At 37.3% G+C, this 25007-nt stretch overlaps 1 protein-coding gene across 1 annotated transcript in view; it reads left to right on the forward strand.

The window, feature by feature from the left end:
• The window catches only part of BANK1 (B cell scaffold protein with ankyrin repeats 1), a 132725-nt gene that overhangs the window by 36591 nt on the left and 71127 nt on the right, over positions 1 to 25007 (forward strand). The window contains exons 4-8 of the mRNA XM_041424495.1: positions 544 to 692; positions 1866 to 2004; positions 4571 to 4713; positions 11524 to 11644; positions 19136 to 19332. Of these exons, the coding sequence (XP_041280429.1) occupies positions 544 to 692; positions 1866 to 2004; positions 4571 to 4713; positions 11524 to 11644; positions 19136 to 19332 (749 nt within the window). The remainder of the gene's footprint in view (positions 1 to 543; positions 693 to 1865; positions 2005 to 4570; positions 4714 to 11523; positions 11645 to 19135; positions 19333 to 25007) is intronic.

Genomic DNA, 25007 nt, shown 5'->3' on the forward strand with positions numbered 1-25007 from the left:
CTTTTGTCCATTAAGGCAGGCAAAGGCCATGGAATCTGTGCCAAAGAAATCTGTGCCTCCCATCACAGGACCACGTTACAGGTATCACTGCTCTCATGTAAATGCTTCCTCTAGGCAGGCGGGTTGATGTTGTAAACATACAGCATGTGCTTATTTCCATATAAAGAAAGCAAGAGTGGTAAAAATCCTGTTTTATCCTAGTGTATGAGCATTCTGAGATGACAGAACTGGGTGATCTCCCTGACTTTGCTGTTCACAACCATTTCAGTCTAAAGGCTATGTCCCTTTTTGTTTTAGGAAGACAAAGCATATGTGCAGAGCCTGTTCCTGTAAATCAAGGCTGCAGGATCAAAACTTCAGAGGCAAGCTCTATATCAAAGGAGGACACACATTTACATTAAGAGAATTTTGCCAGGCTTTCATATGCTGTCCTTGGTGTGACTCCAAATCCCAGATGAGTAATACATTGGAAACCACATCATGGCCATGTTGGGTTGGTTTAGTATTATTAACAGTGTTCTCATTTCACATTATTTATTTCAGATCAGCAGACTATCTCTGATAAGAACTTGTCAGATGTCAGGGGAGCAACAGAAGAAACACATCTCACTTTTAAAACAGAGGTACTTTCTGAAATATTAGAATGTAATGAGCAGTCAGTATTGGTGCTTCCAAGAAGAATATCATGTGAGGTAAGACTTCTGGATGCTAAAATCTTTGGGATAACAGTTATTGTTCTTCTCCTCCTGCTGCTGCAATCTCATTCATACTGTATCTGCTGTTTATTTCCAGAATTGTCAAGCGACCAAAATGAGAGTGCACCTAGACTGCAGTAGGATTTTTTTGCCTTTGCATTGCATCCACACTGCAGTCGAGAGATTTGGAAGTAAAGTCATTTGGAGATAGCTCTATTAGAGTTATTTAGCAGCTTGAGCTGAAGTATTACTGTCATGTGAGCCTTATACTTCAGAGGGAGCAAATAATCAGGCACTTCTTGAGAGATGTGGAATTTGTCCTGGCAAGAATCCAGGATGGGTGTATGTGTACATGCATATGTGCCAATACCATGAATTACACAGGGCTTGTGTCAGCACAGACCTAGCTTGAGTTTAAATTAAATCAGAAATATTTATATGTGCATGTCTGCATGCATGTGCAGTAAACATAAATGTTCATCTGTGCTTTTAATCAGAGTGACTGTGAGGAACATGTGACAACATAAACAGAGGAAGTAAAAAATCCAGCAGTGCATTCCTTCATGTGAGTGGCCACGGTCAAATATGGAGGTTGCAGTGTGCATAGAATGTCACAGATTTTGTTAGCTGACTGTCTTTTAAAGATGATTTACACACATTATTTAATTACTGAGATCAGTACACTGCTAAGGGAGTGACTTTGCCTCTAGCTGAGGAAGTAGTGGAGGGCTATTGTCTCAGATCACCTGCTGCTTCTCTCTACTGTCACCTTACTGGAAGAGGTTAAGTGGGTCTAAAGTATTTTAGGCTATTCTTATTAGGATGGATGTCATTCTTCTAAACTACAGAGAGGCCTTAGAAAATGTAACAATTCACCTGCATATATATTTAAAATACTGTTTTAAGATACTCTTATGTAAGCTGAATTTAAAATCCTACGATAAATTTAAATCTTACGTTCTTGGGTCTTTCATGTAAGAAAGGAAACACTAAAGGAAAGTTCACAAAATACTAAAGGAAGCTGTGAGATACCATCATATTTTGGTAGTACAATTTTTTTTGCATGAAGCTGTTGGTGAAAGGAAGTTCTTTCAATACACTTTCAATATAATGTTGCACTTCCAATATAATTTTCTGAGGGACTAATGGGAACATATTTTAATTTTGTAGAACCCTGGTGAAATATTCATTCTGTTGAAAGAGGAAATAGGTGAAGAAACTCTTGAAATTGAATTCATAACAGATAATCAACAAATTAGAATGCAGACAGCCTCTTGGAACAAGAAGGTCAAATATGTGAAAGCCCTAGGTAAGAAAAATGTTCTTTACCTTTAAGAAAAACTAAAAAGCTTCAACTCCTTCACTTTTTCTGATAAGTAGTTTCCCTTTCTGCTGTTTTGTGGGTGTTTCCTGTAAATGAGTTTTGCACACTTAACTGTTAATAATGCAGAGAAGCAAAACCTTGTGATTTATGGGAACCTAGGTTCTATTAGATTGGTTTTCTGTGGTTAAATGGCAGGTGGCAGTCATAAAATGTCATTGATTAGTTACAGATTAATATTCTCCAAAATTACTGCCATAAAATGCAAACCTAATATTCTTTTCTCATTACTCTGTTACTAAATGTGTCATTTTATATTTAATGCAGTAAATCTGGTTGTTCTCCTCTCCATAACTCTTACTGATGCAGGAAAGAGTTTCTTTTCTCAGTTCACATTCATGTAGTTTCTCTGTATCACTCATCTTTACTAGTTCCTAATGTTTTTTTCTATTGCTCCATCTATAACTAGTTGATAACAACTAGTTATCAACTATTTAACAGTTTCTCTTAGAAGATCTGTGCAGATTTAAGGGGCACATCTCTCCCCATTCTTGATGCAAGTTAAGAATTAAAACATTTCTCACCTATGTCTTCAGAATATAGTTTGCTACTTGCCTGTGTGCTGTGAATTGCCAGAGGAACTTACATAATATTTTATTATAAAATTATTGCAATATGACCTTAGATAGGAGGAAATACTACAATAATAGGCTACAATTTTCCACTGTGGCTTCTTGGAACTATGTTTTCGTAATTCTGTGACCTGATGATTTCTGTGACTCGGCCCTGGTAAGACTGTCCCAGTTGCATGCTGTGTCCAGTTCTGGGCCCATGCTTTGAAAAAGACACTGAAGTACTGGATTGTGTCTAGAAAAGGACAGTGGAGCCGGGGAAGGGTCCAGAGAGTAACTCACATGAGGAGTGGCTGAAGGAGCTGGTGTTGTTCAGCCTGGCGTAAAGGCTGATGACTCTCTAAAACCTACCTGAATGGAGTCTGTGCCAGGGGGGATTTGATCTCTTCTCCCAGGCAATCTCTGACAGGGCAAGAGGACGTTGCCTCAAGCTATGCCAGAAGAGGTTCAGGTTGGACGTCAGGAGGAATTTATTCACAGAAACATTTGTTAAACATTGAAACAGGCTGCCCAGGTTGCTGGAGGAGTCACATCCCTGGAGGTGTTTGAGAAATGACTGCGTGTGGCATGTGTGCCATGGTCTTGTTGAGAGGCTGGTGGTCAGTCAGAAATTGAACTCAATGATCTTGGAGGATTTTCCAACCTAATTGATTTTGAGATTTTTGTCCTGAACACTGTCCTGAGATGATGGCCACGTATGGGCTGAGAGTTCTTTATCATTGTGACAGTGCAGAGAGTTTGTGTTTAGAAACTTGACTGGAAAGTACGTAACAAGCAGGGAACTTCCATCTGTAGCTGAATTTCAGAGAACAAAAGCTACACTCGTGCACAGATCTTAAAAGAGTCTTCCAAATTTTTTTTAATTTTTTTTGGTGAGAACACTGTTGATCACAAAAAAGGTTTCTGTAGCAGTTGAAGAAATAAAATGTGAAAAGTTAATGAAATATGAAAAAATTGTCAGAGAGCTGTAGCTAAGTTTAATTATGTTTCATATATCATTTGTATTGGATGTTTATTCTGTTTTAAAACCTGGAAAACTGGGAATCTGGAAGTATCCTGTTTCAGGTCCGTCTGATCTGATGTTATAGGAGAAATGCTGTGTTTTGTTGTTTTTTTTTGGTTTGTTTTTTTTTTTTTTTTAAAGCCCACCTTTGGGCAGTTTCCATTTAAATGATTTAATGTGATGTACTATTAGTCTAGTTTCTCTGGCCCTATTCTTCTTCTCCATTTCCAGAATTGCCCCTTTTTTCACTGTTTTGTGGGCAGAGTTAGTATTTTAAGAAGACTGTGCTAGTGTGGTCCAGCAGAATGCCTGGCACAACAAGCACTAATGGATTGGGAAATGTGCTCATAAAGTAGGCTTGTGCTGCACGCACAGAGCAAATCATGCTGCAGTAACAGACTACAAGTGCCTCTCTCCTTGGCTTTTGCGAGGTAAACAACTGGAATGGATTAATTATACTGCAATTTCTGCAGCCTAGCTCAAATACAATTTTGAGAATCTTGACTGCAATTAAGAGAAATGTTTCATAAGATGAATAGCGATTGCTGTATTTGTGATAAATGCACTTTTCCTTAACATGTAGGCATAAGGGAGCTGATTATAGGTCATCAGCCTATCAAAGGGCAATTGGAAATTTTAAGCATTCTGTTTTCATCTCCTTTCTAATGTGAAGCAATACAATAGCTTTGCTTTATACAGATTTAAAGATATGTATTTTCTTTTGTCAGCTTTCTGATGTTATACTGAAAGACCTGAATAAAAAACTGACTACACTGAATCATCTGTGAAATGCAAATCCAGTCAGATCATCAATTCTATGTTTTTCTGTGATATTTTCTGTTCTTTTACTCATTCCCTGAGATCTCTGGTCTGGACTGTAAAATTTTTTCAGCTGGTGTTCTGATTTGTGTTTTATAAGATTTTCCTGCTGGCCCTGTATATGTAAATGTCTACTGTGGGGGAGTCATTAAGAAGACAGCACAGATTGAATACTATACTGCACTAGAGGAAATTGAACCCATTTTAAAGAAAGTGGCTGACCCAATAGCTTTCACTTGTCAGGTAAGTTGACGTCTCAAATTTTAATTAAAGAAAAATAGACTGTAAGTGCCTAAATGAACTAAGAGAGAGTATGAAATCTTTTGATTGCACAGTAACTTGTAACGGCTCAGTACTGGGCTCAGGGTTAAGAAGCCTGCCTCTGAGATGTCTGGTGGTAATCAAGTCAGGCAAGAGAAAACAAATTTTTCAATGTTCTTTTTTGTTTAGAGAGTGATGTCAACATACTTTGTGCTGTATATGCCCAATGAACAACATACTGCACTCCAAAGATTGAAAATAAGAACAAATATTAGTGAAGTCCCTCTCCATTTAAAGTGTAATGTTTTGTATGTTCTGAAACCAATAGAAGCAAGTAATCTTAAACCACATTGTGTTTGGAGGGTTATTATTCATTCACCATCAAACCAAATTTTTCTGGCGCAGCTTGTATGGAAAGCCGTAGGTTGCTGTTCATTAGAATCCATTTACAGCTGCTGAATTCTCATTCATGTGATTTGCTGGTTGCCATGCAGATTCTTTGCGTATTTAGAAAAAATCAGGTTTTGAGCCATGTTTCAGTCTGCAGTGTTCTGCAGCATGTTCTTTCCCAGTGGCACATAAGAAATAACAGGAGAAGAAAGCATATTTTAAGAAAGAACAGAATCTCAAGTGTCATTTCTTGAATGGTGGGTAGCCCAAGCAGACCTTGCACGATATCTATATCATAATTGCAAAGCCAGATTGTGTTTCCAGTGCAGACAATCTCATTTTCCTGTGACAAATATACCTTATCCACCACCTAAGGCATTACACTCATAACAAAAGAATGAATAAAATATGATGTATTGCATTATTAGTGTTCTATTAAGGATGAGGCTAGATTCCTTCCAAGCACAAGTTACTTCTGTTCTAGGAAAACAGGCTGTTGCACAAGAAAAATAGTGCAACTCAAAGAACAAATGTGTTCTTAAATTCCTTATGGTATCCATCATTTTTTAGCCTGTATTTTGAAGTATATCTAAGTAAGCCTCTAACAGGTTTCATTTAAACCTCTATGCATAAGAAGTGTGCCATAATGATTTAAAAATTTATCATTAACATGGTACCCTAGATGCCTGCAACACACAAGATATTTCCACAGTTATTTGTGTTATTCAGGAGTTTGACCCTTTGTTTAACCAGCATGACTGATATTTATTAAAGCACATGCAATTCAAATCATATTCAAATGCAAACATAATTCTGTGCAGAGCAGTAGTGCACACCAGGAAATACAGCTGTAGTGCTATGAAATATGTTTAACATTTCCTCACCTTTACTCCTCTGAATAATAAGCAAGGGTTTAAATGAGGTGCTGATGCTATATGCTGTTATTTTTATTGTTTTGGTAACTTTAAAACTGATGTAAAAAAAGTGTTTTTAATTGGGGAGGCTCTACAGTCCACACAATGGCATGGCTGCTCTGCAAAGTGTACTAATGCTAATTCCTCTGTAAGTGTACCTATGTGTCTCATTTAATGGCACCTGCTGGGCCTCAGAATGCAGTACAATAACTACCTAGGTAGCTAAATTTTTCTGCAAACTTTTAAAATGAGCTCCTGATTTAATGTCAACAAGCTCCATCATAAAGATGCAATTTACTGAACATAATTTAACTTAATCTTTAAAATATGTTCACAAAAGGAAAAACAAAACAGACTTGATAGTAATTAGAATTCCCATCAAGAAGCAGCAGTAGTAGTAACTTCTGTTTAACCAGGATAATTAAAACCTTTGAGACTATCAACTTGTTTGCAAAAGTATCCTGGGGCAACAGTCATTTATCTATGCAAAGTAACAATCAAACACAATGGAAAACAAAACTGATATAAAATAGAAAAGCTTACAGCAATTATTGATCAAAGCAATATGACTCTGTGATTCAAGGGAAAGTTCAAGATTTTCACAAATAGTTGCAATCTGAGAAGTATCTCCTTATTAAAATTCTGTGGTGAAAGCAAATGGCTGCATTAGCTCATACCAAAGACCCTGTGCTTTGGTAAAATGTTTACATTATTTTCTGTATTGCCTTGCCAACCTTTCCAGCTCCTTTGAAATGCTCCACTTTGTCCCCCAATAAAGCCAAAGAGACAAACCCCATCAAATAGGATTACAGCTATCCATTCCTTTTAGTGATGGTCAGATGAACTGATGGATCTTAGTGGGAGACTATCAAAATATAGCACCACTGCATTTATGTATCTGTTTTTTGAAAGCAGTTAAAGATTGCCATTAGCTATGGTTTAGATTAAACATAATATAATATTTTTACAAATCATGGTTTTGGATAAAATTCTTTGCCACGTCTGAGAGATTGTAATTTTCTGTTCCAAATTTTTTCTGAATTTGAAAAGCATTTACCAACATCAGCAAGACATTTTAAACAACCAAATAAATATTTAAAATGTAATTGAATAAATAAATAAAATTAAATTAGTTTCTTTGCATGAGTTTTGAAAGAAAAAAACCTGAAATGTTAAAAGCAAGAAAAGTTGGGATCATAGTAACTGAATTGTAATCCTGAATGGATTTGCTATGAGAATATAGGAGGGTGAAAGTTGGCTAAAGGTCTTTTTTTTTTTTTGGTTCTCTCACTTTCACAATTCTGCATTCAAGAAACTCTCTTAGGGAGTTTATGTTCTTACAGTAACCTAATGTACAGAGTGATTTTAAGTTTTTTGTAATTCATAATTAAACTTTTTTATATTTCATGTTTTACTTTACATCAACTAATCATTTCAGCATTCCGCTGGTTTATATGCTGTATTGATTTTTCTCTCAGAGTTTCTACCAAATGGAAATATTGATTCAATTATTCAGTGTTGGGGTTTCCTGGCATAGATTTATTGGGTTTCAAAATTAAAAAAACAATTGAAGCTAAGGTCATATCCTTATTACTGAAGTTGGTAAGTTCATGTTAGCTTGAGTGAATTAGAATATCTAGAGAGATTGAGGTTGCTTTGGTTGGTTTGGTTGAATAATGTTCCTCTGATTGTGAGATACTTGGTATCTACTTATCTACTTGGTTTTTATCGTAATCATTAAATAGGATTCCAGTTACAGCTGATATTGGAAAAGAAGAATGAAAACAAACTGCAGCCTTCTCTATGAAAACTTGTAAAATAGCTATATTATTTATGTGGTGATATTTTGTATGCATATCTACCTTATCCCCAGAGATACTTCATTTGAAACTGTATTTAATATTTCAAACTTCTCAGCCACATCAACAGATGTTATTTTAAAATGCTTCTTTCTTTTCCTCTAGGTATGAAAGCTTTCCATTTTCTGTCAGTGGCTAAAATTGTCAGAAATGCCTGACTGGTTTTAAACCTAGCCTGTTCTCATTGGCAGAAGCAATCCAGACATGGAAGTGCATATAAAGTAGTGTCTGATGTGTAAGAACTAATGAAGAAGTTCATCTTTATGTAAATGTAACCTTGTTAGTACTGCCAGAGCCAGTGGAATATGCTAATTTAATGGCTGTGGATGCTGTGTTTCAGTGGCACACATTTTCATTACTTGGTTAGCAGTTATTAAAGAACGTAGCTAATCTCATTCACAAAAATATGTTGTGCTTGGTGGTCTCCTTTTTCAAGGATGCTTTTCGAAGTCCAGCTGTGATGGTCAGCATTTGGGGCTTTTCTTTTCACAGCTGTGTCCTGTTGCTTTGGAAAGGAGTGAGGGAATAGGGACAGTGCCTACAGCTGGAGAGGTGGTGCTGGGACAAGCAGTGAGGCTTGTGGAAGGATTTCCAGTACTGGACAGAGAAGTTGACTGTGCTTCAGAGAGTATGGGAAGAATTCTCTACAAACTCACTAGCTTAGTTCTGGGGGGCTGCAAGGACATAGAGGGAAACTAGCACGATTGTGTATTTTCTCCAGGGTTGAAAATCTTTATTTGGTCAAAAGGTGGGCTTTCTCAAACTCTGAGTCGCTCAGAGTTCCCTTGCAGGGTGCCTAACTTCAAGTTCAACTTTAAATACAGTTCTGCTTCTGTTGGCTTTGGTGAAGCTTCCCCAGGAACTTCAGGTTTGTAATGTTGGTGAGATTTCTTGGGAAGATTTCTTGGGCCTATGGGGATCTGTGTAGGGTATGTTAAAATACATAAACACAGCAGACTTTGAGTCTGTGAATGCTCTGAGGCAGAAATGGGCAGTAAAGTAAAAGAAGTAAAAGTCTCTAAACCAAATTGTTTCTTGAGGAGAGCCTCTTTATGATATAGAGCTGGATAATGCAGAGTGGCCCTATTCTTACTTCTGCTTTCCTCCTGTTTTAGTTGCTGTCTTCACATAGATGCTGGAACAGGCCCTCCTGTATGTGAGATAAGACATAGCTGCCTTTTTTTTATTATTATTATCTATTTTTTTCCCTTTTGTATCTTTGCTATAGAGTAGCACAAAAAAGCTCACCATTGCAGTTCAGTAAACAGCATAGCTTGTTAAATCATTACTTAAGCCCTCAGATTTTACATCCCAAGACTAAGAGGAAAAACAAGAAGTTGAGGTGGTGGAAAACTTGAAGCAAATTGCATGGTTAAATTTGCATAAGAAGTGCATTATTCCTGACTTGTAATTCATAGAAATGGATGGGCTGGTCGTTGGAGGGAAGGCCTGTTGAAGTATGAGAAATTTTGCTACAGGTTCCTGAAGCTCGTCTCTGCTCAAGAATTTGTTCCATCTTAGGTTGTAAAGCACTGGTTTATGCCATGTAAATTTGGTTGTCTGAGCATGAAGTAAGAGCTATGTGTTCTTAAGGCACTTCTTCCATAGGTTTCTGACTGAATAAAAGGGATGAGGAAGGGTTTTGGTCTAAGCTCCAATTACAGATTTGTAGGCAAGATGTCTCAGAATGCTTGCTGAAAAGAGACTGTGTGGTGCTTATGTCTCTTGGATATACAGTGCAGTCTGAAATTGCTCCTCTGGAATTTCAGGACAGAAGATAAGAGGCAGGAATTGTTGAGGAGGGTTTTGTTTGTTTGTTCATTTTCTTTTGAACAGGGAGGTTTAGATAGAGAGCACAATGTGTAGGGGGTATCCCTGCCATTTTAAATGGAGGTTAAAAATATTACTTCAAGCTTAGTTTGTCTAAAAGCCCACTTAATTCTTATTCTGTGCATAGTGGGGTATTTACTTCACAGTTGCTTCAGTGAGTACCAATGGTTTTGAACCTCTTTATTCATGACAGACGATCTGCCATGTACACTGATCTGAGCTAGTTCCTGTGTTGTTACTTGGTTTTGTTCTACTCTAGATTGAACTCTGTTAAGGTAATGTAGTGATAATGTATCTAAGACCTATCTGGAGAGAGAATAGTATGGTTTCCTAACTGAATTTTTATATTATTCCTCTTAATAACTTGTAAACGTAGTGTTGTTTTTCATGTTAATAGTTTGGCGGTTTTATAGATATTTTTTAAGGTTTTGCATATGCTTTCTGAATTTGCACGCTAAGTCTTGTGCTCAGGTTAGATTTTTATTCTAGAACAAGCCTCAAAGATCTTTTTTCCTAGGTGGAGTCTTAATGCTTATTTTTCCTTATTGAAGATTATTGCATGTATTCATAATTATTGAACAAAAAATACTGAGGATGTAGTGTGACAGCACAGAAATGAAGTGAATTATGAAAAGAAATGCAATGGTTTTTAAGTATCTTAATATTGGAAGGGCCAGGGTTAATTATGGGGAAATAAACAATCATATTGTTAGCTTCCTACCTACATAAATGTCTCTTCTAGTTCTTGGTAGGAGTTGGATGAAAATTATATCCTGCCTCTGCATTCAACGTTTTCTGATCACACCATACTTACTATTCTTATTCCCTTTTAACAGCCTTGGGAATTAAACTTCATGTTTCGTCAGTACACCCCCCCGTCATTTTCTCCTCAGCATGTCAGTCATAGACTTTCTTTTTAAATTCATATGCTAAGCATGTCTGAAGATGTTCCATTTTAGTCATCCCAGAATCACCTTGACCAGCAACAGTCCAGCTGTGGGGAGGCAAACTTTAACAGAAGGCTACTGACCCTGAGCAGAGCAAAGCAACTCTCGCTGAGATCTTCTCTGCTGTGGCTGAGCTCCTTTTGGTGCCCAGCAGCACAGACTGGAGTACACAGCTGTAGTACTTGGTGTAAAATGTCCTTACTCTTCAAGTGACTACTGACTACTCTCTGTAGCCAGGCTGCACTTGTCAGGCCAGGCAAACAAATATTTAATTCTGGCTGCCTTGAAAATGTTAGGGTAGATCTCGACTTTCTGTCCAGAAAGAGGCACTCAAAAATCTCCTGGCAGTTAGTGCAGATTTCCCTTGTCTAAAGACTGTGTGCTTAGTAGGCAGCTGATCTATCTGGTTGATATTAGTTTTTTGCTCTGGCAACAATGTTATGCCTTGGCTGATGAAATTGAAGCCATTTCCTACCTAGAGAAGTCTACAATCTTAATGTAATAGTTTTGGGTAACAGAGAGCTACTATAATCTTTAAACTCACCCTGAAATACTACTGTAGTACAACATAGATCTTCCTGTCCTTACACTTCATCCAGAAGTTAAGTCATGTCTGAACTTCATATATTATAATGCATGTTTATGTACAGTTGGATCATGTTGTCATAATTCTTTTGTATTAAAGTATCTCTTCTATAGTTTTCAAAAACTGTGCTTCTCTTACTGAAAGAGCGTTTGCCATAATACTGTTTTGAGTAATTTGATTCACCAGCATGCTGAGAATAAAGTTAAAAATACATATGCAGAAAATGCACTCATTTTTTTTCTGTTTTTTTTCTTTCTTTTAAATAGGCATTGAAATTTTCTTCTGTAGAGAAGGTAGACAATGTTCTGACTTCATTACTGAAAAGCAAAATATCTCCTTATGAATTCAGCCTACTCCAAAGTGAAGAAGAGCGACATCACCAAGCTGGTGAGTCACTTGTTCTATGTATTGATTTTTATTACTGATGCTATGGTTATTACTTATAAATGTTAATAAGACAGTCCTTAAGTATTGAAAGCCTCTAGTGAAATGGAAGAATCCACAATAAAGACAACATAAGCAGAAAAAAAATGGGAGAAATAATTCTGTAAATCATTACGTTGTGACTCAGTACTTTGTATTCATACTTCTCTGGATTTTTGATCAGCTTTGGATTAACTGTGAATTGACAGCTTTGCAGCTGAGCAAATTCATACTTACAGAGAAAATGATCTATAAGAGTCATGTGGCGATGCCTGTACATTATGTGTTTTTTACTAATTGCAGTTCTGCAGTTAGTAAAATTAGTTTAAACTGCTCTTTTTCCAAGTATGGGAGAAATCTGAACGTTTTCTCTATCTGAAAATAATGGATGGCTTTTGATCTTAGAACAGCAGTAAACTTCTCCAGTCACTTTTAATACCTATGCACTTAATGGTTTTCATTACTTCTGGCAAAAAGATAATTTTGTTATTTTTAATTTTTAAAAGAGGACATCCCAGTGAGTTTAAAATAGGGTATCTCTATAAAGTAGATACATTATATGCACGATTCAGTCATGCATCAACAGAAGCTGTTGTTAGTACCAAATGGAGGGCCCTGGTTAAATTCATTAGCCACTTACCAGGGATTCAAACTGGTCTGCAATAAACCAAGATTGTGGTTATTTAGCTTGTGTTTTGAAAGCATCATTATGATGTTATTTCGAATGTGTATTAAACCTCAGCTTTTTTAAGAAACTTTTGGGAAAAAATATTACTTAAGAAAATGTGTTTCCCTTTGTTTGTCTTTGCCCCCCATAAAAGTATCCCAAACAGCCACTAGACACGTCCTGTAGTGGATGAGAGGAGTGCAAGTTTTCAGCATGAGGTATAGGGAAGAGAAACTGTATTGTTGTACATGGATGCTTTATTTGAACATTCTTGCACATCAGGATGCAGCTGATAAATTGCTGCACTTGAAAGATCTCAATATGACCTCAAAATGAACCAAGAATGAAGAACTTATGATTAATTTATTGGATAACTAATGAATTACATAGTTTTTCTTCTCACAAATTGTGCAGCTGTGTGATTAAAAACTTGGGAGTGTAAAAGTAAATACAAAAGGCATATGATGTATTGAAATCAAAATGCATTATGATGCTTTTCTGTACAGACAGTGGTTTAGATCAAAATATCATGAGATGCAAGCTTGCTTACATAATTTTTAAGGCACCAATCCCATCCCCAAAATGGCTGTTCAACTTTTTTTTTAGTATGACAATGCAGTATTTGGGAGCAGTCAGTGTCTAGGTTGGTAATGTCAAGATAGGTGGCAAAGGTGCAAAAGGTTAACTCTGATACAGATGAGCCAGCTAAATGCAGACTGAGTAGAAACCACTGGAAAATGTTGTGTTTTACAAACGCATTAACTGGAGACAGAGCTGAGACTTGTCTGGGATTTTTAGTGGTGGTGTCATCTCTTGTGAAAGAATGTGACTAAAGGTGGAAATACTGTCTGAAAAATTGTACATTCCATACTGAATTGTTTTCAGGGTATATTGTGTGCACATTATTCTTTTATATTCTGGTAATAGAATCCAGTCAAAGCATACCAACAAATCCAAGCTCATATTTCAAAATCTTTATTAAGAAATACATTTCTTTTTGGAAAGCCCTGATTCTCAGACTCCTCAGATGTGGGAAATTTTCATGCATTGTTTCCTGACCAAGAAATAACAATTTACTTGAGGAAAACCTGCTTAATTTTCCAGTATTAATTTTCCCTTTTTACAAGTTATCTATTGCTATTTCTCTAATTAAACTCAACTACTGACGTTTATGAAAAGTCCTGAACTTGCTTTATACAAAACAGTGCTTTTTGTTGCCTTAAACTGCTAGCAACATTGCAAATTCTGTCCTGATTTCTGTAATTCTTTTTTCCAAGTTGAAACATCTATCCCAAAAGAAGAAATAGAATCTGGGTTTTTAGCTTCTAGCAGAATAATGGGGGGAGAGAGAAGGTACTGGTATTGGCACTGTAGAAGTCATCTTAGGTGCTATTTAAATTGCTAAGAAAAACAGCCATGTCCTGTTTCAATAATTTGGGAAATAAAAGAAGGATGTCTTACAAGATGTGCAGAAATATCACTGTAGGCTGCTCTGTTTCCTTACTTCAATTTTATGAAAATTCCCACAGGCTAAGACAGTGCTACGATGGAGTAATATTAGATTTTATGCTTTGTTTTATCGCTGAGGTTTTGTAGAATTCTCTGCAGAGAAGAGAAAGGAATGTGACAGGGCAGAACATACAAAAAACCCCCAGCAATACCTTGTGTATGTCAAAAAGAACTTTAATTAAAAGCAAGCACTGGCCTCAGTGTAAGTTGAAAGTTGAAGCCACCTTAAAGCACTTAATAATGTGCCACTTCAGGACTTTCCCTTTAACCTTTCCTTCCAGCTTGTGATCATCTGCTAACTAGTTCTTAGTGTAGGTGCCAAACAGGCACGGTTTTTCTCTGTTAGCATTCTCCATTAAAGGACTGATAATGAGTAAAAGCTACTTTACCCCTACTACACCCTTACTGCTTTTGCTCAGTTCTGTGTAGTTAGCTGAAAGGTACGAGTTGTTCCAGTTTCACAGCAAGCAAAATTTCCAGCAATTTTCACCAATTCAGTGTGACAAATTTGCAAGCTCAAGAATGGTATTTTCTGCCTGAAGCACATTGGCTTCCAAATAATTACAGCCTCTTCCTACTGTGTGTAATACAAAACTTTATTTGATGTGGTTAAACACGGTATGATGGAATTTTCTTTACAGCAGAACATCTAGTTTGTCTTAAGAGCTCAGCTCAATTTTGAGAATTGGCAATTAAAGAACAGTTATAGTCTAAAAAACAAACACAAATGGATCTTGTAATGGGCTTTTTGTACCTCTTATTTTGACAGCGGGACCCATAGTTGTCATTGATTTCTGCTGTAGAAGCTAGTGGAAGGAGAGAAGTTCCTCACAATTTCTTACTGGGAGGGATTCAAACAATTAGCAATGTCACTTTTCACAATGAGGGCAAAAAACAAAGACCAGCAAGCTTCAATTGTCTCTTTTGAGGTCGTTAACCATACTGTATTTCATAATTACATATGGATTTGGGGGAAGAATTTCTGAGAGGCCAAGTCCAAGGACATATTTTCCCTTCATTTCATGGGAGGCAAAGCTATTAGCTTATGTTACTTGCTAATTATTATTAGCAGAGAGTGACTACTGGTACCACAGCTGCATGCAGAAATGGTCACTGAAATGTTGCTGAGGTTGCTGAAACAACAGCAGCCTTCTCCACTGTCACTACTGCATTTACCAAGACAACAATTGTAGCAAGACTGGGAAAGTCTGGCCCTTGAAGATTGCATCCTACTTTGTGTGAGTGCAGAGTACTGCCAGTTGAGTGCCTGAAAATCAGAGTATTGAAAACTGTCTGAAGTTAGTGAGGCTCAGTCATCTGTGGGTCCTCACAATGAGTTTTTGCCTTGTGTCACAACTCCATGCCACCAGGCTTCAGGTTCAAGAGCAGAAGAGACTAAAACTGTCCATTTGAACCCCTCATTTCCTTTTTGCATTTTACATAGAAGATCTCACTATACCACCAGTATTGCTTTTAAAGATTTCCTGCCTTTGCAACTTACTTGCTAAGCAGTCTGATGATTACAGATACATAAAGAGTAAACAACTTTATCCAATGCCACAGTAGGAGTGTTGCTGTAAAATATAGGGCCAAGGAAAACTTAAGGCTCAGTGCTAAGTGAATGAACCCTGAATGTAATCCTATTAAGAAATTGATTACAAAAATCTGAAATGAAATTGCAAACAAGGTTCTCTGTATGACATATCTCATCTCATCCAGATTAAGAACCAGCTGAATCCTACAACCAATGTAGGGAAAAGCAATTGCAAAGCAAACAAAGACAACAAACTTTCTTTTTCCTGCTTACTACAAGGAGTAGTATTTTTTTAAAAGTGTCTTAGGAAATTGGTTTATAAATTTCTTTCTTTTTACCATCCTCTATGGCTGGCTAAGGTATTTCATTTGTTAATGATGTAGTTTCCTGTAATGTTCAAAGTATGCAAACATAGGAGTCCAGTTTGAATATCAAACTCAGCTGGGGAGGAGTTGAGTGGTGACCAGGAAAAACAGCTCAAGTGCAAGGAGCTGAAGGGATTTCGGAATACATCTGTTCTGTGTCGCTTTAAGAGTGCAGAAATGCATTCTAGGCAGGTATATACCTGCCTAGAGCAGGTTTATGAATACCACCTACTCTTCCTCTCTTTCTGTTGGTGAAGAAATCATAGCATCCAGTCCATTGGTAATACAGACTTGCCTTTCAGATTTGTAACCTTTTTTTTTGGCTTTCATTAGTATGAGTGGAAATTAATTTGGACCGTGTTATTAATACTGTGTTAAGGCTCTTTCTACTGACTATATTTGACCTTCTGGTATTGCCTAACAGGGTGCAAACTATTGAGTACCTATTGCAATGCTAGACATCTAAAAAACTAAATAGCAAAAACCACAAGTACTAAGACAAGCAATTTGAGCATTTGTGGAAGTTTTTTTTAAGTATTAGCTCAGGTTTGAACACTTTTTTATGACAATCCTATTTTTTCTTACATTTAGAAAAATCTAGACAAAAATAAGTCAAATGAATTTATTCTGGGCTAAAAATGATAGTTCTTCAAATGATAGAATCAAACTTAGTTTGTGAAATTTTAATTAAAATGTTGAGCAATATTGAGTAAAGAAGTTGCACAGCATGTACTTGTCTCAGAAACTTTAGCTGCTATGCAGTTTTAAGATTACCTATTGTAGCCCAAAGTATTTTAAAGCACACTGCAAATGCAAGGGAATATAAACTACAACACATACTCTTGTTGATGGAAGTTCAGCCTGCCAAGGTTTCTAAAACAAGTGTCTTGATTTACACAGGTGCTGTGTATTTACAGTTTCTTTATTAGATTTTTCTTTGCCTGGTGGAAATAAAAGTCAGGCAACACTAAATTTGTTTAAAAATCAGTTTAGGGTTGTTAATGGTATTTTGATTAAATTGTAGCCCACTCAAATACCTTCTGTCACAATAGTATTGGAGTGGGATAGTGCTGCACTTGTCCAAAATGCAGTCAAAATTATCCTAACACTTTTTTCTCAGTTAGTATTTAGCTATGCGTGTTTCAAGAGCTGCTCTTGTTCCTTATATTTAATGGTGGGGTGAGATTTTACTCTCTCCCATATTATGATTCTGCTGGGGGAAAAATGGTGGGCAGGGGAAGTACGCAAATGAGCCAAATTTCACTATGCAGAAGAATGTAAAACTTAGGAAGTTTGTTAAAGAATGGCAGTGAAGAGATTTCCATAACGAGTTATAACTTCTTCCAGCACACTATGGGCTGAAAATGTGCTGGATAACCTGCAGGACATCTGATGACAGGAGTATAAAATAAAACTCAAGAAAAATAGAAGAAACTGTGTAAATTCCTAAGCTGTAGTCCCGGATGGGAGATGTGTGGAAAGCGACTGTCTGGAGTTTAAAGGACCATGAAGTTACTGCAAAAATAGGCAGGCTGAGCATAAAGAAATTACCAGGACTAACTGGCATTCTTCAACAGCTCTGAAGGAATTTTGAAGTAGAAAATCTGGGTTTCTAACAATGCAATATTTCATTTTTTAGTACTAGGAGGTGTCAACAAACCAGGAGTTGATGCCCAAACCCAGCTTCTCAGGCAACCCTGTGACCTAGAAGCAGGTTAATGTAGTATCATATCTATAGGACAAACTAATAGAAGTGTTAATAAAATAAGTCTTCTGTAATGTGAAGTCTGGCTTTATGAGTTTCTTGTAGGTTTTTTACAAGTCAGTGAACCTGGTTAAGTCAGTAAATGACTGGTTACCCAGTAACTGACTGGGTATGGTTGGATAACTGACCAAAGCCAGGAGACAGGCAATTGGGAAGAATCTTTTTTTGCTGGTCATAAGAAGTGTTCAGCGTAGCAAGAAAAAAGATTAGTGGGGGTGGGGAATGAGAGATTTAGTAATTATGCAGTAAAATGTCAGATTATATTCATTACAGATGAAACTAAAGTAGTGCAAGTGAAGAAAAGCAGTCCTATGGTATCCTCCAAAATGAGAGGATTTGAGCTGGCTATTAGTGCTGAGGAATAAGACCACACAGTTCCATGAGAACATCAACTTGTTGCTAGGCAGCAGATCACAAAGCTAATGAAATACTAGGAATTATTAGAAAAGGAATAGAGAACAAAACAGGACATAATTATGGCAATGCATGAATTATATGGCTCATCCCAAAGTTGAGTATCATGTGCAACTCTTCTCCTGTCATCTCAAAATAGTTACAGAAAAGCTGGGAAAGGTTGAGGGGAGAGCAGTGTGTGTGGTAGAGTTGGTTCTCTACAGGACCCAATTAACTAGACTGGACCCCTTCAAGAAAGAAATTATGGGGATGAGTAGATCACTGGAATTGCATAGAGGGCAGACAGTGATGGAGAATAAGGTGAATAAAGGACTGACAGTTGAACCGTAGCAGAAGCCAGGCTCAAAGCAAACCAGGGGGAGCATTCCTTCATGCACTGGGTAGGAAGGATCCTCAGGGTGCAAAAAGTTGATGGTGCCTGGGGCAGGCTGGGTGCATGCTTGGGGAAGAGACACACTGCATGCTGATTTATAGACCAGCTGGTACACAGCCAACCACAAGTATTCAGGAAGTAGAGTGTGAATGCAGAGAGAAGTATATTTTATCATTGAAATCTTTTACTTTGCTGTTGCTTGTTTGGTTGTTGTATGTAACTTGTGGTCACTCATAGAGTTAAAACATAGGAGGATGCTGAAGTGATAAACTGGATGTCCCAGTTCTCCAGTGTAAAAATGGTTTTTGATGGAAATTAATATCATGTTACTTCTGATAAATCCTAAAAACTTCTATTTACTTAATCTTTAAATTCTCTAATTTTTCATTACAGGGATAAGCAAATTTTTCCAGGTGTCTGGAAGCCCTTTGAATTTTCATAATTTTTTTTTTAATATCAAAACATAACATCATGAACCTGTAAAAATATCCCACTCAAAAATATTCTACCTAAGCAAAAGCATGTCTTGGCTATAAAATTTTCTGCCCTTTGCAAGGAAGCTTATTTCTCAATAGAACTGAAGTGCTTTAAAATCCCTCTGTTAGGATAACAATGAGATTTCTCATTTACACCAAGGGCTCCTTTATTGATATGTGTGTAGGCACTGTAAAACTGTTAATTGAAAAAATAATTCTTTGGCTGTTAGTTCAACAGAGGGAGCTTGATAACTGTGATTCCACAGCACTGATATTCAAAAGACATTTATAGAAGAAGGTGTTCTATGAAAGCAGAACTTTTGTTTCTTAAGACTTTGTTTCCATTATACAGATAGCCATTTGGAAGAATTTCCTACCCTGCTTCACTGTGCAGCCAGATTTGGCTTGAAGAGACTTGCAGCATTTCTACTCAGTTGTCCTGGGGCCACACGGGCTTGCAAAATAACCAATAAACATGGAGATGATCCAGAAAGTATTGCAAAGAAGCACGGGCACAAGGAATTGAGAAAATTAATCCAAGAATTGTCAGTAAGTCCATGTGCTTTCCATGTGTCATCTACAGCCAGGAGGCTAAGATGTTGTATTACTGAAATCCCATAGCATCACTTTTTATAAAGACTTAATATGTTGTAGTCCTTCTGTCTGAAAATATTGTTGTACTCCTGTCTCAGAAGGAGGGGTCAAAATGGGGTACAGCCACTTTCTTTGTGCACTGATGGTGAAGATCAGAGGTTTTGCACTGCTTGAATCTTAGGCATATAATGGAAAGGAGAACAGTGAGCCAGAAGTGCCTTATGTGGCCTGGTTAGATCGGTGCTTTCAGCACCCAAATAATGGTTATATTGTAAGTAGTCTAGACCAGCTGTCTAGAGTAGGAACTAAAGACTGCTTTAAAGGTCACTTTAAAAGGGACTGTGAACTCTCTTAGCACTGCTGTTCTTCACCATTCAAAGATGAGTTCTTTCCCTGCCTTGGTTGTTCATGCCACTGTGAAGGAAGGGTAAATTTTATCACCTTTTGATGGAATAAGTATTTCTTCAGCTGGGTATGCAGGAGGGGTTTGGAGCAATAGTTGCCCTTCCACGTGAAAGATAATAGTAAAATAAGGGTCTCTCCATAGTTCTACCATGCAAATTATTGCAAATAAAACCTAACAGAATTGCAGTAAAAAAGCAATGTACTATAGTGATATTTGACAGCTTTAACCTATTTCAACTCTTTTTGTACTAACTGCAGTATGTAGAGATATGATAATTTTACAGTTTTTGATACTGCAATTGAGATCAAATTTAACTCAAGAAAATATGTTCCTTTATACCATCCAGCATAAAGCTGTCCATAAAACCATGCTGTCTTCCTGGATCACCATGTTAGTAATTTAACATTTAACAATTTCTAACTGCTTTAGTTGTCCCACAGTCATCCTTGCACTGGTCAGGAACCTCCTGCCAGTAGCAGTCTGATGTGTAAGGTCAGGCTTTTCAGATCTTGGAGTTTTCCAGTTTGGCTTGAAGAGAATGGGACTGTATTCCCTAACCTCCCACCTATTTGGCTAGGTGCTGTTTTTGTATGGTCAGATACTCTCAGTAAAATTGTGTGTAAAGGATTGGTAAGAACAGCAGAATATGAAAAAGGTGATACTTAATTCTTCATGAAATACCTTGATTTCTTTTCCAAGATGACCATATGAGCTGAAGGATGGAAACATGAATGAAAAACCATTTGGAAACATGGTTTCCATTGATAATTTTTCATGTTTAATGATAATGATTAATTCCATAGGACATCTGTTTTTTACACTAGTGTTGTTGAAACTCAATTTCTGATGTGTCTTTGTTGTGCACTCCACATGGAACTGGAAGTTTCAGAAAATAGGCACTTTTGTTTTTATACTGATGCACTCATACTCTGGTTTGGGGCTTCTTCAAGGGAAGACAAGCCTGCATGGTACAGGCAGACTAAGGTGATACACAGAGAGTACATTGCAATTCTACAGTCTTTTCACATTTTAATAGACCTTGTCAGTGATGGAAGGCAGTGCTTGTGAGGGTGATTTATTTCACTCTGAAAAGTGTGTAAAGTGTGTGCATACCTCTGGTTAGCTTTTCTTTATTAATAAGATTATTAATTGTCTTAATAAAGTCTAAGTATAAATTTGTCAGTATAAAACGTATTTAAAATGGCAGTTGAGCTCTACAATGTAATTTTTCATTAAAACACTTCTCTAATGGTACATGCCTGCTATTGTTTGCACATAAACAGTTAACAATAATTGTTCTCTGCTTTCCCAAGCATGAAAACATGTACCAGTATTGAAGTAAAAACTACTCTATGGACACTGTAAACAACTGTAGTCTGGATAAGATAGGTAGTTGTACTACCTGTTTTCAGCTGATTCAAATGGTGTCGCCTACTAATGCAACACAAGTAAAAATCTGTGTGCTTCAAGTCTGCCAAATGTGTAATATGATACTATAGAAATGTTAGCTCCAACCACTGGAAGAAAAATGGCTTATTTGTGTCCCCTGTAATAGTGCACTTAAGCAAAAACACTTACTGTACCTCTGTAATTGATGGGAATGCGGAAAAGAAATATTTGCATGGCTCTGAGCCAAAAAGAATTTAGTTTAACCATCTTCCTGGAACTTCCCATTACAGCTGTAGTGTTGATATTACTTATTAGTAAAATAGAGGCACTTTTGCATTTGGCAGCGCTGTTTTCAAAGTGTTACTTGTGTTTGGTTGTTCCTGTAAGGAATAGCCCCAAAATGCACATAGTAAATCGTTGCTTCTATCTTAAAGAGCAGTAGGGTTCCAGAGAAATGAATGCATTAAAACATACATTTGATTTTTCCAAAATCCTGCAAAGTGTCTTTCATTTGCTGGAGAAAAACAAACAAAACCCAAAAGAGTGATTTTGAGCTGGAGAATTCTTAGGGGAGTAAGAATTCCCAGAGATGATTAGAGAGAGAGCATCAAAAGATGAAGTGGCAACAACTCAGCTACTATTTCTACCTTCCAGCCCAGAGGGCTGTGCAGGGCTGTGCAGTCTTTTTGGTGTCTGCTGAGCAGATCAGTGCTCCGGGCTTTTATTTGCTGCTGCTTTGTTGCTAAGGCCCTCCAGCTTCCCTGTCCAGCAGGCTTAATGGAAAGGTGCTCAGGGCTCTGTTGGCAAAGGTGAGCCATGGGAGCTGGCTGGCTTTCACAGGGGCTCATCTGAATGGCCTAAGTGCCCTGTCCCTGTTTAAAGGGAAAACCTCTTTCTGCAGCTGGACACTGACAGTGTCAGTGTGGGGAGTGTTACAGCCACAGAAGACAGATCTGGAGTGCCTGATGGCTGTGCTGGGAGCTGATCTCCTGATGTGTCAGAGCAAAGCACAAGGGAAGGATCCCACATAACGGGGCATGTTCCTCAGCTGGATGAACGCACACAGAAGAGATTTTTCTGCTTTTAGTACCAATGTTAAGTGCAGTGCAGGGTCATTAAATGCTAAAACCTCACACCCATTGGGATCCTGTATATATCTGTGCTTCTACCATGGTAGTGTCTGCCTTCTCTGTCAGAATTTCTGCATTTCAGATGCTCCTTGAAAATGTCTGTTCTGGTACACTACAGTAGAATGACTTGTATTAAAAGTACTAAATTGGTGAAACTGTGCCTGAAAGAGTCTTCAGTGAGGATTATAGTGAAACCCAGTTTCAAATGTGCCCGCAGTTTAAGCAAATTGTAATTTTTTGCATTTTAGCACAAAGCCACCTCAATGGATATTCATTTCTAATTTCTGCATGTTTCATTATAGTTCAGATAAAGTAATTCCCTCTTCTGTAGCATAATAGAGGGACACACTTAACATTCTGCAATAACATCCTGAATTATTAGTATTTTGATTTTTATTCCTCTATACTTTCAAGTATTTGAATGTTTTCCACAGTTGCCTATAGGCTGAATTGTTTGAATCAAGTGTGTCTATTTAAAACTAATAAGAGACATTTGGTAGGAATACTGGCAGGAGTCCTTGTATTTGAGCCTTTGAGGCTCAGTTGATCCAGCTGATGGCTCAAATGCCAGTAGGAAATGCTTTCCATTAGCCATAGGTCAAAACATATTTGCAGTCAGCTGTTCCAGTACCTGTGACAGGTACTTGTAAAGTGACAGCAGTTCTCTGACATATCAGGGCTCTATTTTAGGTGTTTGCCTTCTGCATATGCTCGGTCTCTGAAAGCTGCTTTGACACAAACTTGTTCTTCTTGCCACCAGCTGTGGCTTTCTAAATCTGTGTAAAAATTCTACCTCCAGATTATAAAGAAATCTCTGAAATTATGTTCTTATCCAGCACACAAAGGAAGACTTTAAAAATAATGCTTAGAAATAATCTCTTATCTAGGTGAGTAAGGAGGGGAGTGTGTTTCAATTTGTGACCTGACCATTTAAAATTGGAGGTCACACTGGTAGCCAGTTTAGGCATTCGTGCTTTGGCACAGGAGTAATTCTTTGTTCCAGCACTTTGGGTTTCTAATTTCTCCTTTATTTTAATAAGAGCTGTGTAGCTGAATGTGTCATAGCCAGGAAGATTACTGTGTACCACTGTGGTATACATCACAAAAAAACCCCACAATTCATAAAGTGTTTTATTGGCTGGTTAATACAAATGCTTTCTGATTGCTGGCTTCAGCCTTTAAAGCAGATTCCTAGGGGTGGTATAAACTTTATTTAAATATAAAAATTGAAAGGCCATTTCTTGTTGTCACCACACATTTGAGACAACAAAACTTAATTTTTATTTTTAAAATACCTTCTGACATTTCAGAATTGGTTATCAGAAGTCTAAGGCAAAAAAGGCAGGTCAATTGACCTTTTTTTCACCTGCCCTGTTGCCAGGTCTGTAACAATTTGCAGCAGAACAGGAGACTGATAGAAGAATTTTCTTCCTCTGCCACTAGCAAAACTCTGTCTGGATTTCTTGTTTAACCTAATTTTCTGTCTGCCTGCTCATGGCGTCCCTTAGGCAGCTATTGAAAATATAATAGGTATTTAATTCTGTACATACTGGTGGAAATTCCTTTAGAACAGTGTAGATTGAGATTGCCCTGCATGGCTGTTCAGAAGCTTGTTTTCTTTCCAGAATGGAGAGTTACAGCAATTCTAACTCATCTGAGCTACGTCCTGCAAAGTCTAGACCCTCAGTTACTGAGTTCACTGCTGTTAGAAGTTCCCTCAGTAGCAGAGAGAAACACAATCTTACAGCTGGTCATAATTTTCACTCAGAGCCTGTTTTTTGGAAGATCTATGTTTTAGATAGCAGGGGAGGGAGGAAAGACATTTTTCTTCTTGAAATGCCAAGACATATTTTTATAAATCATAGCAAACTTAAAGGATGGGCAGAAATGTAGTTTGAGAAGTAATTCATCATTGTACACCTCTCCCCTTTCATCTCTTACTTTGAAGTGCATGGTTGAACCAGAATACAGAATCTCTTGAACTGTTTTCAGCTTGATGAAATAGAAAACAGTCTACAGTAACAGGGTGTTGTGGAAATTGAACATACTTTTTGTCTCAGTTGTTTCATGTGAAAAGAATCTTACTTGGCTTTGTAGTTACTATTGCCAAATGACAGGAAATCTTTAGATTGCAGGAATCCCTTCATCAAGGATTCTCATAATTTGCTAGGGAGTTCTAGAAGCTCTTTAGAAGTCAGCACTTTTTGAACACAGAAGTATTATTCTTCCATTTATTTTTAGCTTTGTATTTCTGTAGAAGGCTATGTAATGTGGCAGAGCTCCTCACCAAGAAAGAGATTTTTACGTCTGTTTGCAACATCCTCCTCAGCTATTAATTTTCTGCCAGGGAAGGGTCACATATAGAAAGATAAAGAATCTTAGATTAATCTGAATGCTGTCAATAGTTCTTTAATTACTTTAAATGCTATTGAAGTATTGCACCGGGCCATAGCTCATTGCTTTCAAATAGCTGGTGGACTATGTGACAGAGAAGAGGTTTAGTCTGGTTTCTGAAATTCCTTCTAATCTACCAGTGAGTCTTTGGTAAAGCCTGCTGGGTTTAATTCTTGCCACAATATTCTAGTGGCTCAGAAATGTCAATTGCCTGCATTCTTTGGTGCACTGGAAATTACCTAGCTGAAATTAATAACTGACTCACTGATACTCTTTAGTGAGTGGATAGTGACAAATTGAATTCTTCAAGA

Source organism: Onychostruthus taczanowskii, unplaced genomic scaffold, assembly GCF_017590055.1.
Source record: "Onychostruthus taczanowskii isolate IOZ18803 unplaced genomic scaffold, ASM1759005v1 scaffold82, whole genome shotgun sequence".
NCBI classification, from domain to species: domain Eukaryota; kingdom Metazoa; phylum Chordata; class Aves; order Passeriformes; family Passeridae; genus Onychostruthus; species Onychostruthus taczanowskii.